The 18442-nt window shown below is 55.0% G+C and overlaps 1 protein-coding gene across 4 annotated transcripts in view; it reads left to right on the forward strand.

Moving 5' to 3' along the window:
• The first annotated feature begins 273 nt into the window (after positions 1-273).
• The window catches only part of PLCG1 (phospholipase C gamma 1), a 40827-nt gene continuing 22658 nt past the window's right edge, over positions 274-18442 (forward strand). For all 4 annotated transcript variants that reach the window (XM_066330590.1, XM_066330592.1, XM_066330593.1 and 1 more), the window contains exons 1-3: positions 274-583; positions 17387-17539; positions 17907-18000. In XM_066330590.1, coding sequence (XP_066186687.1) covers positions 382-583; positions 17387-17539; positions 17907-18000 — 449 coding nt within the window. In that variant the 5' untranslated portion in view covers positions 274-381. The remainder of the gene's footprint in view (positions 584-17386; positions 17540-17906; positions 18001-18442) is intronic.

Raw genomic sequence — 18442 nt, forward strand, 5'->3', positions numbered from 1 at the left:
GCCCCGCGGGCTCCTGGACGGGGATGCTCCGGCCCCAAGCCCCTCGGCCCACAGCCTCGAGTGTGTGTCTCCCCACGGGACCGCCGAGTGCGTGTCCCCCCGCAGACCCCCGAGCCCCGGGTGCGTGTCCCCCCACGGAGCCCCGAGTGCGTGTCCCCCCGCGGACCCCGCTCTGCGCTCCCCGTGCCCGCCCCCCGCGCCGGCAGCGCTCCGCCCCTTCCCCTCCCTCCTCCCTCCTCCTTCCTCGCTCCTCCTCCTCCTTCTCCTCTCCTCCTCCTCCCTCTCCCCGTCCTCCTCCTCCTCCTCTGCTCCCCTCCCGCGGCGGCGGCGCGGGGCGCGGCGGGGCTCGGGCGCTCCCGCTCCCCTTTGTTCGCCGCGCCGATGGCGGCCGGGCCGGGCGGCGGCCCCGGGGCGCCCAGCGAGGCGGAGGCGGCGCAGCTCTGCCGCAGCCTGGAGGTGGGCACCGTCATGACCCTCTTCTACTCCAAAAAGTCGCAGCGACCCGAGCGGAAAACTTTCCAGGTGAAGCTGGAGACGCGGCAGGTCACCTGGAGCCGCGGCTCCGAGAAGGTCGAGGGCGCGGGTGAGTGCGCGGCGGCGGGCGCCCGGCGGGAAGGGGCTGCGCTGCCTCGGGCGGGCTGCGGGGCCGGAGCCCTCCGGGAGCCGCCGTTCCGGGGCTCGGGGGCGAGGAGGAAGGAGAAAAAAAAAAAAAAACAAAAAAAAACAATGAAAAATAATGAACCTCCAGGCTCTCGGTGCCCGCGGGCAGCCTGGGGGGTCGAGAGGGGTCGGGGTCGCGGCGCGGGGCCGGCTCCGTGCGCGGGGGATGCGCGGGTCGGGACCGCCACCGCCCCCGCCCAGCGCCGCCTCCCAACTTTCCGCATCCCTGCTCGGCACCAAACTTCCCCTGGGATGAACGAGGTGTTTTCCCGGGTGGTGCCTTGGCGGGCGGCACCTGAAGGGCTGTAAGGAGCCTCAGAAAGAGGCAGGATTAGTGTGAGCCCTTTTGCGGTTGCACCTCGGAGCAACAGATGAGACCAAACGGAAAAGGTGAAAAAGTGGGAAAACCAACCCGAAATACCGTGCTGTAGTTCCGACCTCTTCCCCGCTGCCCTCTGTACGTCAGCCCCGGGTTCCCTTGCTGGATGGGGACAAGGAGGACAGAGGGAAGGAAGAAACCTGAGTGTAAAACCAGAAAGATGAGTGGGAAGGAGGTGAGATCTGGCATGCCCTGCACTCTTAACCTTGGTGCTAGTTTCCTCCTAGGTTTTCTTAAATCATCCTTCCCGCCCCCGTGTGCACCAGCACGAGGACAGGGTCTCTGTTCCATGCTGGGCATGAGGAAGAGGGGACGTGCACCGAGGCCAAGTGGTGGGAGAGCTGGTGCTGGCCATGGCACTGGCCTTCCCCTGGCTGGGGGATGTGACTGAGGCCCAGCAAGGCCAGGGAGGGTTGTCATCTCTCCTGGCAACTGCTGCTGGTCCAGCGTGGAAAGGTGGGATGCTGCTAGTGCCAGGGGCTTAGATGAGGAAAGGGCATTGGAGATAGTGGCCACATCTCTGTGGCAGGTCCACAAAATGGCAGTTGGGGGCTTTGGTTTGTCCTAAGACCTTTCAAGTCCTCTACCTTCTGCCCTGTGGTGACTCCAGGCAGATCCAGAGGGAGCCTTGGGCTCCTTTAGCATCCTGAGGATGTGAAGCTCCCCCATCTCTTTCCCAGAATGGCCTCTGAAAGCAATGAGGCACTGTGAGAGGGAGGAGAGAACAGCATTCTATTGACCCTGGGCTTAAGCTGTTCTTAAACTAAGGCACAGCAAATGTTGTTTTTGCTGGGGAGATTCTCAGGCAGAGCCTACAGATCACATGTGCCCATGGTGGACAGAGGTCCCCACTGGTGTCTGCATGGGTGATTTTTCCTGGGGACAGACCCAGGAGTGTCCCTGTAACCTGGGACCTTATCTTGGGGGAAATCTAGAGGGCTTCAGCTTCTGTACCTGAACTGTGGGCCTAGCAATGACAAAGCCACGGCTGCAAGGAACTCTTGTGCTGTGCAGACATCCAAGGGCAGACCAGTGAAAGCAAAGAGAGTGTTCCAGGGTCTGAGATGATTGTGTTTTTTTTTCATGCCACAGAGGAAAATTCCTTGGGGCTTCTCTGTTGTGCCACAGGCAAGTTGTCTGGCTGGTGGTTTTGGGCTCTGGGTTCCCCACACTAGCTGTGACCCTCCCAGGAGGCAAGGTGGGCCCTGCTGGGCACAGAGGACATCAGGCTGAAGAGCTGCTGTATCTTCAGCCCCATCTCTCCGATGCCAGATGCTCTCCCCATGGCGTCCTCCCTCACCAGAGCATCTTGTCCTGTCCCCAGCCCCCTCCTCTGGTGTCACCCAGCGCCCTGAGCTTGCAGGGCTGAGGAGCAGAGCTTTGCTTTAACACTTCCTGGACAGAACTGTGGGGCTCCAGGTGGAAATATCAGCCTGTGTACACAAATAGTGGCTGGGTTTCTAGGCAGGAAAGGTAAAGCCATGGGATCGATGGCCAGCAGTACTAGGTTCTTGGCCAGCTTCCCTATTTTTATCTGGATGTGCTTTCTGGGCAGAAAGAGGGTGCCTGGGAAAAGCCAGGTGTGTGACAGCTCCGCTTCATGTGGCAAATACACCAATGTATTCCCCTCCTGGCTCCTGCCCTTGAGGTCAACCTTGCCATGGCCGTGGTGAGAACCAGAGGGGGAAGTAACCTGGACCTGAGCTCATCACTTTCATTGCAGGATAGTTTCAACCATGGGCAACGACTGATCCAGTTCACCCCATGCCAAGCCATGCCAGCACAGGGAGCAGTAGGCTGGGACTGGTAGGAAAATTGGGGTTTGCTTTTTATGGTGGTACTGGCTTGGCCCCAGCTTGCACTATGAGGAGAGTAGCCAGGTGTCAGGAGATGAGATGTTCCTTCCCATGGAACAGCATCTCCACCAAACGGTGTCTGGGGACCTACATTGCTGTTTTCATGGGTCAGTAATGGATGGTCTGGTGTTTCTTGAGAGCTGGAGACGGACAGGGAGTTTTAGACCACCCTAGATACATGTTAATTGTCCAAGTAGGGATGATTCTGGGGTTTTATCCATTTCAGAACAGGTGAATATCCACAGTACATCACATGTGGAGGTTTTGGGCTCGGGGCATGTCCATGTAGATGGCCACGTCTTGGAGAGGTCTGTCTCCATGGACACCAAACACAGAGGACCTGTGCTCCTTTCTCTGCTCCTGCTGGGCTTGTGCAGAAAGGAGATGTGTGTTTGTCCCAGGGAGGGGTGGGTGAGGATGGGGGACCTGGTTCCATGGCTGACAGCGCTGGGAAGAGCCTGTTCCCTGGCTGCAGCCTGGGAAGCTCCTGTTGTGTGGTAGGCAGTGCATGAAGGGACAGAGGGTCAGCTGGCTCATCTACAGGTGGCCTCAAGCACGTGGGCTAAAGCCAGGAGGAGAGGGCTCTGGGCACAGCCACTGCCATCGTTCCTTGGTATGGTGGTGCTCATTTTGGACCTGTGCCATCACTGTCAGAGGTGTCCTGGAGCAGCTGCTGCCCCAGGATCTGTAGGAGCTGGTTTGTCAGGACTTCTGATCTCTGCCAAACTCTGGGGGGCTGCAACAGGCAACCAATTCTTTGCCTTAAAAATAATATTTGGGTGTGCTTGGCTTCCTGTGCATGCTGATGTGAAGCTTAAAGGGGAGCAGAGTCTGAGCAGGCTGAAGGTCACCTCACTGCTGGAGAGAGGTCCAGGGAGCCCCTGTCCTCTGTGCCTTTGGTGCCTCAACAGCATGGTGCTGTTAGTGTGAGTTCCCTCACTCTGCCAATGCTGCCGTGCCCAGAGGTGATGTGCCACCCTTTATTTCAAGTTACTGAAGCCAGCAGGGTCTGACTGGCCTCTGCAAGGAACTTTTGGCACTAAAGGACAAAGGCCTGTCTAAACTTCAGCATCTCCTAACAGCAGGGAGGGTGGACCAGGGGGATGCTGGCTGGGGAGGAGCTGTGTAGATGTGGCACCATGGCTCAGTGGTGGACCTGGCAGTGCTGGGTTATGGTTGGACTGGATGGTCTTAGGGGACTTTTCCTACCCTCATGATTCTGTGAAGGCTTGGGTGGCATCACCACACGTGCTGTAGATGGACAGGTAACCAGCTGGCCTCTGTGGCCACCAGGAAGCTGCCCAGCCTTGCCTGCCCATGAGGCAGGAGGTGCAGGGGAGCCGAGAGCAGGGAACCCTCGCTGGTGTGACAGCCCTCTCCTGGTGCCCTGCTTTGTGACCCTTGTGTGGCGCTTTGTGAGCGCTGCATAAAGCCACTGTGTGTGTCCCCCAGGGCTGCCCTCTGTGAGCAGCCCTGGCTGGACAGCAGGCAGAGCAGGGCCACAGCCAGCTGGGCTGCCACGTGCAGAGCCTCTTCTCTTGGACAGGACCCTGCTCCTCGTGGGGCTCCTCAGCTCAACCCAGAGTGAGGAGAATCTCACAGGGCTGGTGAGGAGGGGTAAGCTCCCCTGGGCAGGAAGCCTTTCCCTTTCCAAAGCAATTGCCTCCTTCTCCTGTACTTGTTCAAAACTGTACAAAATGCAATCCTCGTTTGTGCCAAAGGATTTAAAAAAAAAAAAAAAAGGGGCAATTTTTTCAATTAATACTTGTTTTTATCCATAGGGTTCCAGCCAGGTTTAATTACCAACGTGTTGCTTTCTTGCTAATCAGCTCTGGAGAGGGCCTGGCTCCTACAATAGGAAGAGTGCTAATAATTTTCTATTCCTTTTGTTAAGCACCCAGAGCAAAGTAGACCTAATCCCTCTAGTCAGTTTTCTTTTATGCATTTATTTTCTTTTAAACTTCTTGTGTTAACTGATTCTTTGTTTTTAATAAAAAAGGGTCTTACATTCTTACTTTTTCTTGCTGGGGGGTTATAGGCCAGCTTCAAATTGAACTGTTTGCCTTGAAACACGTCAGAAAATTCAGAGAGTTTGCTCAGAGAGTGAGCTGAAAATTTGGAGCAGATGTTTGTTTTATAGGGGAGAGAGAGGAGGAAAAAAAACTCCCTCTAAAAAACCCTGGTTGCATTCTTGCTTTCAGTGAAATGAGCTCAGTCCCTTGGAGGTGGAGAAAAGCCTGTGCAAAAGAAAAGAAATGAGCTGTAAAATATTAATGCAAAGTGGCTCTGAAGTGTGGCTCGTACTCGCCTCAGCCGTTTCAAGCACCAACCTCTTTCATTAGTCCACTGGGGCACAGCTTTTTTAATTATGTTTTTTTGGGGAGCGTTGGCTTTAGCTGAGGAGCTTGGAGCTCTTAAGAAGTGAGTGAGGCAGACATGGTTTCCAAGGATAAAATAACTTCAGAATGAGCTCTTCTTGGGGTGCAGGACAGCTTTTGCACTGGAGGATGCCCTCCAGGATGCAGCCCCTGCAGTGGGCAGGGAGGAGGGAGCTCCCCCTGAGAGCCTGGAGCAGGGGGCTGCAGAAGGGCTGGGGTGGGAAGGGCAGAACGTGCCTTGTGACTCAGGATGGTTGAAGCTTCCTCTGCTGATTCTCAGCTGCGGGAGTTTCTTGAGGGCAAGTTTTCTGTGTCCCCCTTCCTGCTTTATGAAGGCACTTGTGCTACACACAAAGCAAGTGAGCTCTGCTCTGCCTGCACTTCCAAACTGAAACAGCCTCTCCCCTCACTTCACATCCCTTTGTCATCCCAGTTTTACTCTTGGTAGCATCCTTCAGGAGGAGCAGGTTAGAAATCCCCTCCCCGTGCAGTAGGATACATTACCTCCTCCCTTGGCATCTCAAAGGTTTCTCTGCAACCTGGAGAGCAGCTGGAAGTTGGCTGGCTTGGGAGGCCAGTGATTTCCTCTAGTACCTGCACCCACGTCATCCCTCCATCTGGTTCCTTCCTGTGCCAGTCAGCCACGTGGAAGGAATTGGCTTATGGGGTTCAAGCCCACTAATTAGAATGTGCTGGAGAGGTTTTGCAAAGTGTTGGACTGATTATTTCTCAGCAACATCAAGGGGCTGAGTTTTTCAGGGCTTGGCTTTTCCTTGGCTGTTGGCTGGACACCATGTGTGGAGGCAGGAGCCACCTGAGTGAGCTGGATCTGAGCATCTGGCCTTGCAGAGTGCCTGCCAAGAGGTGCCACACTCAGCTCTGTCACCTCCTGTCACCGGGGGCTGTTCTGTTAAGGGGTTTTGTACAGGACTTTAATGTGCCCCATCTCAAAGCTGAGGAGCTGAGCCAGCAGTTTCCCAGCCCAGTCTGTGATCTCTGCTGTGTTTGAGCTGCCCTGCCTGCGCAGAGGGGATGGCCATCCTTATCTCAAGGCGTTTGCTGCCTCTGTTATCTGATGCCAGTGGCTGCACTGTGAACATCCCCGGGACATGCTGGCTGTCCCCTGGCCTGTCCCCATGTGAGCAGCCCGGTGACCTCCTGCATATCTTACAGATTGCAGACACAGGAGGAAAGGCTCCGCCAGGAGTCAGTGCTAAAGTCCCCAGCCCTGAGCACTCCTGAGGTCCCAGTCGCCAAGTGCTGCGTGTGGCAGAGCAGGCTTGGCCACTGAGCTGCCCAGGGGTGCAGACTTGGTGTAAATTCTGTGTTCCTGGGAACCTGGGCACTGCTCTTTGGCTGGGAGTTTCCCCTCCAGGGAGCACTGGGGCTGTTGTGTCCTTTTGAACTGCCCCATGTCGAAGTGCGCTGTGATGGGCAGCCTGGCCAGGATGAAAAACTTGGGAACTCCTGGAGTGGGAGCTCTCAGAACAGACCCTCACTTGTGACTGCCTTACAGTTTTGGCTACAAACTTCTGCTTGACTTGCAGGGTTATTGATAAGCTGCAGCAGCTCAGCCTATGGATGGCAACTTCAGGTGCTGGGAGTGGAACAGTTTTGTCTGTGTGTCCAACTCCTCTGTCTGCCAAAGTGGGATCCTGCTGGGGTTGGCTTGACAGACAGCTTGTGCTGAGCCATGGGACTGGCTGGCAGGAGCTGTGAGATCTCTTGGAGGTCAGCCTGGGGTTGCTGCAGGGCTGTAGGGATACCCCAGCACTACTCTGGTGGTGGGCTGTGGTCTGGTGGGTGAAGAGGCCAACGGTGACAATCTGTGCTTAATGCTGGGTCAGCCAAGAGCTGGGCTGGTGGTTTTGGGCTCAGAGGTGTGTGACAGTGGCTCTAGGAGCCGTGTGGCCTGGCAGGGCTGCAGCCAGTGCCCGTGCTGTGTCCCTGCTCCTCAGCTGCTGCGGGTTTTGTGAGCCCCAGTGTAAAGCTCACAGTGAAGGAGGGTGTGGGGAGCCCAGGAAGAACTTGCAGCGTGTGGTGAGGAGGTGTGGGCCTTTGAGCACAGAAAACCCCAGCAGCTCTGAGTTTAAAAGCCATTGGCTGCACCTTACCATACAGTAGAAGGAAATGGGTGAAGTCAGTGGAGAAAATTTTTTACTTTTCTAGTGTTCTCTGAGTTTTAAGTGCAGTAGAAATCAGAAAATTTTGAAGTTCTTACAAAGCTTTTGAAAAGTTTTCCCCCACATCTTCCCTTCTTCCCCTTGGCCAAACAGGCTGGCAAGTGGCTGGCAGAAGATGATGCTGGAATAGAGCAACGAGAGGGATACCTGTCTAGAGAGGGATAAAAGGAGACAGCAGCTCTGGGTGTTCAACAGATGTGCAGCAGCTGTATGGAGAGAGCTGTGTGGTGCCTGACATCTGGGGGTGCTCACAGAAACCTGTGAGGCTCCTCACTCACTTAGTCGGGTGGTTGCTGCTGCTGGTGCCCCATATGAGATCAGATGAACATTTAGCACATCCTCTGCCACTGGCTGTCCTCCCTGCACAGGGCTGGGTGGTGATCTCATGGCTTTTCCCTCTCATCTCTTCCGCCGAGCGTGGTTTTGCTGCCGGAGATGTTACATCAGACAGTGGTGGGAGGGTATCTTCCAGACCAGGGAGAGCCCTAAAGAAGGGACATGGTGACAGCAGTCATTCCTAAAGGGACTCTGTAGTGCTGGAAAAAAAACTGTCCTTCTAAATAGTTTTCATCTATAAGTTTTGAATATTCTTATTTTGCACGAAGTGCTGTTTTATGTGGAAAAAGCTTTTTGACATTGATTCCAATGAGGAACTTCCTCATTTCTGAGAATTTTCAGCCTTTCTGAAGATCCCCCAGCACCTGGAGCTCTAGGCCAGGGCTGTCTGCTTCTGGTCTGCTGGGCTCATCCCTCCTGTCCCAGGTGTCCTTACCTCTGAGCACCTTGCTGCCTCTGCATCTGTCCTTGTCATCTATTGGACACCTTGATACACTGGGTGGCAGGAGGGTTCAGGATTGTGGAGCACCCTGAGCACCCAAACAGCCGTGGGCTGATGTCTCTAGCAGAAGCTGGCCACTCTAAATCTGCAGAGTCAGCAGAGCTTTAGGATGCTGCCAGTCCACACTCTGAAAGTCTCTGTGATTTTCAAACTGCATTTTAGCTCCATCTCTGCTGTCCCTTTGGTCTGGCGGCTCTTTAGCCTGATCTGGGGTCCTGCACTTGTCTGGCTGGGGAGCCATGGAAAGCCTTCCAGAATCTGGGATGGACCTCTCCCTTGTTTTCCTCTGCAGGTCCTCCCTTCCGTTTGTAAACATTTGTGGCTCTGAGGTTTTGGTCAGTCCCTTGTTGTGCTGTCAGCAGGGTGCCCCAGAGTGTTCCTGGCTGCCCAAGCATCCCTGCGGGGATGGCTGCAGTAGGGTCACTGTGCTCTGGGTGACACACAGCGATGCTGGGGATGCTCTGCTGCCTCCTGGCTCTGGGAGCTGCTCCAGCTGTCCTGCTCTGCATCTTTGCTGGGACTCCTCTGATTCCCTCTGTGCTGCTCTCCTGCTGGGGTTGCCCCGTGCAGAGCCCCATCCTGCTCCCTCTGAGCATCTCCCCGTGGCAGGGCCACACCAGGCAGAGCTGGAAATTCCCACACCAGGGAGGGCTGTCACTGCAGGCTGTGCTCCGCAGGGACGCTGGGCAGAACAGCTGCTCGAGAGCCTTTTTCCTGTTTACTTGCTCCCAGACGTGCTGATGGTGTGGTGATTGAAGGACATCCCCCTGCATGTGCCAGTGCATCCTTCATCCCTCCTCCTCCTCCTCAGCTCTGGTGCTGTGATCCTCCGTCCAGGTCAGATAAGGGGGCTGGCTGCAGGTGGGAGTTTGGCCAGTCTGGGAGCAGGGAATGTCCAGGAGGACTTTCACCCCCTTGGCCGCCTGCCCTGGAAATCTGCACCCCATAAATCTGCTTCCCAGCTGGCGGGAGGTGGGGCAGGGACTGGCTGGGTTTGTTTGCTGAGCATTTGGACGCTGCCTGTCAAGGTCCTTCTTGGTGTGAGGCACTCGTGCCCCTGGGCTCATCAGAGCAGAACACAGAGCCTGCTGCCTCATCTCTCCAAGCTCCTGTGCTCGGATACTTGTCCCTTAGACATCACTCATCCACCTTTTGCCAGGATTCCAGGGCACTCTGGATACCTTCCTTCTCTCCTGAGCTTGCAGTCCTTGTCCTGTTAATCCCTGCCAGCCCACAGCCCTCCTCAGCTTCAGAAGGCCAAAAAGCTGTGTCCCTGGTCCCAGAGCAGACCCCAAGCAGTGCCAGGGCAGTGGGGAGTTGGCTCTGCTTGTCTCTATGTCCCAGCAAAGCAGCAGAAATTGATTTTTGTCAGTTTTTTTTTCCTCTTCCATGTCTCACATGTCCTGTAGTGCCTTGTGTTGCTCTGTTCTCAAGGTTTTGCTGCTAGTTGGAATATTGTCCCTGTAATCTCTAGCAGTTCAGGCTCTGGGGCGTGTTGTGAAGAGGTCTAGAGGTGAGGGAATGAAGTTTCTGGAACATTGATACATCAGGTTTGATATGAACCATGGAGCAGGTTGGAGTACAAACAGGAAGAGGTCTCCAGTTCTGGGGGCCAAATAAATCCCAAGTGTTTTTCATTTATGAAAAACAATCCCAAGTGGTTTCACACCATCACCATGTGCTTCTGCTTCTCCCCCATAAACTGAAAATGCTGTCACCTGCCAGGACAGTGTGTGGCTTGGACAGTGTCTGCTCAGTGCCTGGACATCTTCAGCTGGATGGTGCTGTGAGGAAGAGCCACTGGCTGATTGTCCCCCAAAATCTTGCCTTGGCATGGGAAGGTGAAACCAGCCCGGGGGTGTCCCATCGTGGTTAGTGCACATGCAGCAAATTTGGTGGGAAGGGGAGGGGAGAGTCACTGTTTCCATTTCTAACCACAATGGGACAGGTTTGATTGCAGCATCAGCTGCTGTGGTAACTTTGTGTCTGGTGTGTGTTGGGGCAGGCAGAAGCGACTCAGATGGAGAATCCAAGGAGGAGGAGGTGACAGGAGGAGGTGCCTCCTGCATTTATTGGTTGAGATGGTCCTGCCCCTGGGGCTCTCTGCAGGCAGTGGCACAGAGCGAGATCGAGGGGAGGGCACACATCTGGAAGCCACATCTGTGCTCTGGCAAATACTCAACCCTGCCAGTCTCAGAACAGCTTCTGAGTTGAGCATGGGATAGGAAGAGGTCAGGCTGTTGTGGTGACCTCAAACAGCTCAGCAGCTGATGGGATCTTTATCCCATCCTTCTCTTCCCAGTGGTGCTGTCACAGTGCAGAGTTCAAGCCCAGGGACAGGGACAAGCCACTTCCCTGCTGCCCACTGAAGGTCCTGGCCAACTGTTTTAAAACACTGTCATGGAAACTTGATTGCATTGTCTGGTGGGGTGGATGAAAACTGAGTCACAGCATTTGAGCATCGCTGACATTTGCTGCCACTGTGACAATTTTTTTCTGTCCTTTAGTTTTCACTCCTTGCCTTTGTGCCTTGTCCTGGGGGCAATGTGTGGTCACTCTTGTCTCCAATTGCTTTGTGACAGGGCATGAAAGTTGGGAAGGCACCTTTGTTGAGTGCAGAAATCCCCAAAATGCTCCAAGGAGAGCTTACTGCTGTTGGACACTTGGGTCCCCAAATCCACCTCTGCCAGGGCTCCTCACTGGCCCTGCCAGGCTCCTGGCTGTCAGGCTGTGAGCTGTGCATTCAGAACTGCTGGACTGCCACATCTGCCCTTCTGTGCTGCTTGGTTTCTGGCAGTGTTCTTTGCCCCATGCCCTTGCCCTCACTGGCAGCGAGCATCTGGCTGCCTGAGAGCCTGGGGACATCAGTGACCCTGTGAGGTTCAGGAGAGGGATGAGAGCTGTTGCACAGAAGGGTTCCCTGGTCAGCCCTTCCAAGAAGGACACCTGCCTGGAGAGCAGCTTCCTTGAGCCTCTCCCCCCTTCCATGCTGAGACACAGTGTGTATTGGTGCCTCATCCATCTGTCCCTGCCCACCTGTGGGTCTCTTACAGTTGTAAAGAGATCTTCCCTGGAGAGAGGAAGAGTGGTGACACAGGAGCTGTGCTCACAGATCTTCATCCCGTCCTCCCTCTGGTTTATTGTGCTCCTTGAAGGTCATTGCATTTCTCACCCAGGCAGGGCTGAGGGGGATGGAACCTGCAGTGCCATGCAGAAGAAAGGTCACCTTGGGGGTGGATTGTGGAGCCTTCCCTAGACAGGCTGTCCAGAGCACCAGTGCTGAGCTTCCCCTTTCCAGATGAGTCAGTGGAACTTTGCTCCTCTCAGACAGGGCAATGACTGAAGGGTCTCTCTGCTGGCTGCCACAGGCCTGATCTCATCTGGGACAGGGACACCAACATCTTCAGCGCAGCATCTGTGCATGCAAAAACTGGGGTTTGCCTCAGCTGGAGCAGCTCTGCCTCTCAGCAGAGGCAGAGCTCTCAGCAGCCCTGGATGCCCAGCTTGGGATTTGCTACAAAACCCCACAGCTCCACAAAGACAAAATTTCCATGGAGGACAAGAGGGAGCCCCAAAACGTTCCAGGAGGAGGATTGCTGGAGCCCTTGCTGGCATTTGCCATCTGCTGCCTGTCTCCTTCAGCTCCCCACCTCTGGCTATGAGCAGAGGCTGTGAGGCAGCAGCATCCTGCTTTGCTCACTTGGAGGATCAGCTTTGGTTTTTTACTCATATTTTCTTGCAGCTGAGGGTGAGCAGGAGAGATGTGCTGATGATAACAGGTCGGGCAGCTGCCAGCCCACAGCTGCCTCTGCTTCTCACATCAAGAGGATGTTCAAGAGCTCTTGAAGGCCACCTGCATGAGGCTGGCAAGGCAGCCTGGGAAGAGGCCACCGTGCCCTGTAGGAGCAGTGTCTAGGCAGGACCTCTGCCTCCCTTCTCCAGCCCCTAACGTGGCATATGTGTGGGGTGGAGGAGGGCAGGGCTCTTCCTCACATCCTCCCCCCAGCCCGCAGAGCAGTGTGGCAGCACAGCATCTCCTAATCTCCCTGCACATCTCCTGCAGCTTCCTCTGCAGGTGATAAGGATTTTGGAGGGGGGGAACAGGGGTGGGAGAAGCAGGAGCTCAGAAGCCCCAGGACATGTGACTGGGGGCACAGCAGAGGCTGGGGCAGGAAGCCCTGGTGCCCACACAGCAGCCCCATGTCCCAGGTGCCACTTCCAGGTGGTGTTTAAGCTCTCTGCCTGAGCCTCTCCTCACTGAGTGACAGGGATTGCTGAGAGGTGGGCCAGGGTCTGAGTCAGGATCCAGGCTAGCCCCAGTCTCCCTGGCTGATCAGAAACTCACTGATGTTGTCCCATCTCCAGCCCACTGAGCTGTTTTTCCCCCCAGCATCCCCTCTCCCAAGGTGCTTTCTGCAGGGATGTTGCTGGCTCTGGGGCAGTGATACTGAGACAGTTGCTTCATAGCAAAATCCAGTGGCTTGGAGCAAAAAATCCAGTTTGTGGACAGATGGGATGAAACACCTTGTTAGAGCAGCCTGAGACACAGCTGAGCTGAGTCTGGAGGGGAAAATAGCTTTACTTGTATCTTCTCCTGAGGCACAAGTACCACCTGCATGTTATGGCAACAAGAGCAGTGGGACCCTCTGGTCTTCATGGCTCCTCCCTGGGACAACAAGGGAAGTTAGAGACCATTTTACAGGGATTTGAGTGCTTAACTGGAAGGGCAGAGTCACCTTTTTAGTTCATAGGGGGTGAGGGATGCTCTGGGACACAGGGTGCTGCTGGTTTGGTGATTGTTTCCCTCTGTGAATACCTCAGCCGTGCTCCCTGTCCTCTGAAAAACCAGTTAAGGTCAAATGAGAGGCCTCGGCTGGTTTCTGGTTGTCCTGTCTGGATAAGCCATCTGTTAATGGCTCTCCCTCTGGAAACCTGATAGCCGGTGCTGAGCAGCGCCGGGGCTGCGGTCACCGAGCGGGGACGTTCCATTCTCCATCATGACTCTGCTTCAGCCTTGTCGCTGGAGGGAAGCTTGTGGCCTTGAGGGGCTGAGCTGCTGTCACTCTGAACACTGGGGCTGGCTGCTCGGCTCCTTGCCGAGGGGACACAGAGGGCAGCACCGCACTCGGTGTCCTAAGAGCCACCTGAATTTTCACTCTGCGGCCAAATCCCGGCTCGGGTGGGCTTGTCTGCGCCGTTCCCCACAGCCCCACACGGGGCTGGGCGCGGGCACACCCGGGGCTCCGTGAGGGGCAGGAGCCGGGCTGCAGACTGCGAGGTGCTGAGGGCTCTGGCCGCCGGCCAGCGCAGCACTTAGAGCCGTCCCCGAGCCCACGGCGGGGTCCCCGGGGGTTTGTGGTGTTCTCGCAGGCGGGGTTGGGTTGCAGCAGCAGAGCCGAGGCGCTGAGCAGGGCCGGGGCTGCTCGGGGGGATGGTGCTGGTGGCGGCCAGCAGGAGCAGGTGAGGCAGGACCCTCCTGACAGCCGCTGTGACCCCAGTGCCCACTGCGGGCCACTGAAGTGTTACAGGGGGTGGCACGGCTTTACTCTCCACGCTGTTGCATAATAGATTTTTCTTGTGTTTTACTCACATGCACGTGTCTTTTTCCTTTCTTTCTCCCTGGGGGCCACCTGACCCTCCGGTGCCCCTTCCAGCGATGGGAAGCCTGGGGATGACCACATGGCTGTGCTCAGTGGGATCCACAATGCTAAATAGCAGGAAGACTATTTTTTTTTTTTTAATCTCTTTTTCTTTGCCAGAGTGAGTAGGCTGGAGGTTTTTCCGCTGCCCCTGGGCAGGATCAGTCCATGTCAGGCAGCTGAGGTCGGGCTGGGCTGGCAGTGACCCTGTGGCTCTCAGTGCACCATTTCTCCCCAGGGAGACCCAGCAATGCCTGTTGTGGGGTGTTTGCTTGGAGGCTGTCCCTAATAAACCCATCCTGGAAAGTCATCTGGCTAAATGTTCTTTTTGTCAGCTTCTTTATTTTATTTTTTTTTAATTTAATCAGTTTTCCATCTTTGCAAAAATCCTCTGGAGGTGGCGATTTTGCAACCCTCAGAGCCTGTTCCAGGCTGTCCTTATCCTTACACATTACAACACCCTATCCATCAGCGGGTAAATGAGGCTTGGATGAAGTTTCAGTTTTAAATGACTTCAAGGGTGGATCTGGTTTTCATGTAACCAGAGGGTAATTTGGTGGGATTTTTTCTTACATGGTGAGGGAGGTGGATCTGGGGTCAGCTTTTTCTTTCTGATGCAACCCACTCCTGCTGAAGGGAGGGCTCTTTGCCCAGAAATGTGACCCTTTTTTTTTTTTTTTTTTTTTTTTTTTTTTTTTTTTTTTTCCCAGCGCTGGAGGCAAAGGGAGGGCCAGGCTGTTTCTTCTGGCAGTGGGCTGCAGGGAAGTTTGGGAGGCTGTGAAGGGCACGACTGTTTGTACAGCCATGAGATGGCTCAGTGTGGAACCACGTGGGGGGCTCAGAGCATCTCTGGGCTGGATGGGCTTTGCTGCCTCCTTCCTGGAGCCTCTCCTGGCTCCTGTCTGCACACCCTCCCAGGAGGGCTGGAGAGGAGCCAGTCTGCTCCAGGCCTCCGAGCTCATCCGTCCCTGCTTGCTGCTGCTTCTTCTCTGGGGCATCCAGCTGTGCCAGGCTGCAGCAGGGCTCGTGTTCCATCAGAGTGCTTCCCTCTGCCATCGCTGCAGGACCGAGTTCTCCCTCTCTTGCCACATCCCAGCTGGGATAAGGACCAGTTTGTACACTCTGCCTCCCACAGCACGCCCTGGGAGGGGGCAGCTGGGGCAGGAGGAGGTGTGGCTCACCTTGGTGACAGAGGACTTGTCTTTGGAGGGCTTACCCCAGGTCACTGCCCTTGTTCCCCTGCCCAGGTGTGCGTGTGGCCTGTGGAGCTGGGACCTCGCCAGGAGCTTAACCCCATGTCTTTGCCCACATCCTTGGGAGGCTTTTCCCAGCAAAGAATCAAGGTGCAGCCCCATGGTGGCACACGTGGGTCCTGTCACAGAGCCCATGCCACCACTGATGGGGAGACTGAGCATGGCACAGCCTCCAAAGTGTCTCTGTGAGACCTGGGCCTAGAGCAAAAGCCCTCCACCCCTCATTGCCCTGATGGCTCCTGGTCCTGCCCTGCCAGAGGGAGGACTGGTGCAGGGAAGCCTCATTTCAGCCCTTGCAGCTTGGGGATGGTGGCATTTGTGCTTGCTGTGCTTCCTGCTCAGAGTCACTTCCTTCCAGCTGTGAGGGGGCCAGGAAGGCAGCGGGTGGGAGAGGCTGCTCTGCTGCTCTGTGGGGAGAAGAGACTGCACAAACCAAACCCCAGCCACCTTCCCCAGCACACTCAGGCAGGTTTGGGAGGACCGGAGAGAGGAGCAAGCAGCTGCAAGCATGCGTGGGCTGGAGGTTCCTGCCCCATCCTCACAGAGGCTGCCCTTTGCCCTAGGAATTCCCTGCGTGCTTTTGTCCTTGATAAGCACCTCACTTGCTCCAGGGCTCTCTCCACTGCGTGGATTTTTAGGTATGCACTGTGTAACAACAGCTCTGCCTCACCAGGGAGTAACCTGCTCGTACTCTGTGCAGGGAGGGGTGAGCACAGGGCACAGCCAACACTGCAGCATCCCAAAGTGCAGACAATATGCTTGCAGTGTGGTGCAAAGGCAGGCCAGGAGGACTCCAGCACCTTTCTCTGGTAGTTATTGCCTGGTAAATTGCCATGAAAACCCTCTGACAGGTTTTCGCTCACTGTGTTGGTCAAAATCTGCATCCTCCAAGGACAGGGTTAGCCTTTGACCCCACTGTGCGTGTCCTGGATGCAAAGACCTGAAATGTGATGTGGGTTTTTACAGGTTGAAATAACCTGCTGTGTCACTAAGGATATGAGCATGTGGGTAAGGTTATGGCAGGCCATGCTAACATTTGAACTGCCAGGCAGCTCCTTTCCAAAGGATAGACAGATGATGCCTCAAAAAGTCACACTCTTGCTTATTTTAGAAAGCTTGTCTGTCCTTCCTTTGCAGCCCCAAGGAACTGAGTCTTTCTATGCTCTTCTCACAACTTGATGAGCTTTGGAGGGTTATTTGATTCATAGAATACCCTGAGTTGGGAGGGCCCCACAAGGATCATAAAGTCCAACTCCTGGCTCTGCACAGGACACCCCCAAAATTCACAGACTAGTCTGGATATGTCCTGTGCCAGGCAATGAGCAGGCTGCTCTTGTCTCCAGATGCCTGCACAGTGCTGCATGGGAGCAGGATCCGAGAGAGGATCCCACATTCCTTGTGCTTTACAAGTCCTCCCAAAGTCTGCCTTGCCGTGGGGTTTGGAGAGAGCATCATCTCTCATGATGCAGTTTAGTGCTGTTGGTGGCTGCTGTGGGTGATGAGCAGGTCACATTTCTGTCTAGTTTAGAACTGCAGTAAATAGGAATGAAAGGCAAGACGATCCACAGTGAGTGCAGTAAGTGGAGTTTAATTGGGATGAATTACATGCCAGGTTTGCAGTAATCTCCATCCTGCATTGCTCAGAAGCATCATCTGCTTTGGAAACGTGACTCAGAAATGTTGTTATTTGATTCCCATGAGCATTTAAGAAACTATTTTTCCAGGAAGCAAAAATTATTTGGTTTGGATTGGGTTTCTTTTTTTTTTTTTTTTTTCCTTGCTGCTGCTGTTGTTTTCTCTTTGTTCTATGGCAATAGGAGTCCTTTCCCAGAATTTCCTCTGTGGAGGGAGGCTGTGCTGTGAGATGCTCCCTTACCAGTGTCTCTTCAGCTCCTTCTCCTCACTTGGTGTTAATGCTGCAGCAGGCCCACAGCTGCCCCTTCCTGGGGATCCCTGTGGGAGAGACATTCAGCCATTTCTGGGGAACACAGAGGTCAATAAGGGGGTGCTGACTGAGGAAACCTCCAAGGGAAGTGGGGCTGTGCTTACAGGCTGTAGGCCTGGGGCTGCTGTCATGTAATAGGTGCTAACCCATCTCTTCAGATGACTAAATCCACCTCATCCATGCCCTTCCTCCTCCAATGCTGTGGAAATCCCAGGCTATCCACCAAAGGTCCCCTTTGTTTTCCCTTTCTCTTAGTGGATATCCGTGAGATCAAGGAGATCCGTCCAGGCAAGAATTCCCGTGACTTTGACCGGTACCAGGAGGATCCGTGTTTCCGCCCAGACCACTCCCACTGCTTCGTAGTCCTCTATGGCACAGAATTCCGACTGAAGACCCTCAGCCTGCAGGGTAAGGCTCTCGTGGACCTGGGGTTGTGCCACACAGGGTTGGGCCAGAGCTTCATCCTCACAGGACCCCACCAGCTTTGCTGCTTGGGGACAAAGATAACTCCCAGCTCTCGGGGGCTCTGAAGGAGGAGGGAGTGGGACTTGCAGGGCCAAGAGGTCCAGTCAGCCACATCCATCCCACAGGAGAGGAGTGGGAGCTTGGCAGGGAGAGGAGCCAGCCAGGGCATCTGCTGGGGGTGGAAATGTTACCAGAAAGGGGATGAAGCAAGGAATAGGGCATATAAAGGTGCTGGGGATAGTCCCAAGAGGTTTGGGTTGGTGATCAAACCTGTGTGACCGTTCTTCCCACTCCTGTGCATTTTCCACAGCCACTTCTGAGGATGAGGTCAACATGTGGATCAAGGGGCTGAACTGGCTGGTGGCAGACACTCTGAGGGCACCCACCCCCCTGCAGATTGAAAGGTGAGGAAAACACATCCTTTTCCTGCACTTGTTTTCTTTTTTCCCCTTTCTGTCTGTTTTGACAGAAGAAGGTGAGCACAGTGACATCTCATTCCCTCTCTGAGCCGTGCTGACCCAGCACTTCTGCCTCTGCACCCCAGAGGCTTCATCCTGCTGACACCAGAGTTTGATCCCTTGCATCAGGGAGAAGGAGTTTTACATGAATTGATGTTTCCATGTGTGCACAGCCTGTATTATCTGTAGCACCTCAGTGCAGAGGCATTTTTGAAGCAGAACTTGCCACCTGTATGAAAATAGGGTAGGCTGCCTCTGACAGGGGGCAGAGCCGGGTTCCCTGGTGGGAAGGAGGGATGTGGGAGTGGATGGGTGGCACTGAGCATCTTCCAGAAGGAGGCTGGGGCAGGGGCTGGCTGTCAGGAGCTGGGGCTGAGCGTGTGCCTGT

Source organism: Sylvia atricapilla, chromosome 16 (genome assembly GCF_009819655.1).
Source record: "Sylvia atricapilla isolate bSylAtr1 chromosome 16, bSylAtr1.pri, whole genome shotgun sequence".
NCBI classification, from domain to species: Eukaryota; Metazoa; Chordata; class Aves; order Passeriformes; family Sylviidae; genus Sylvia; species Sylvia atricapilla.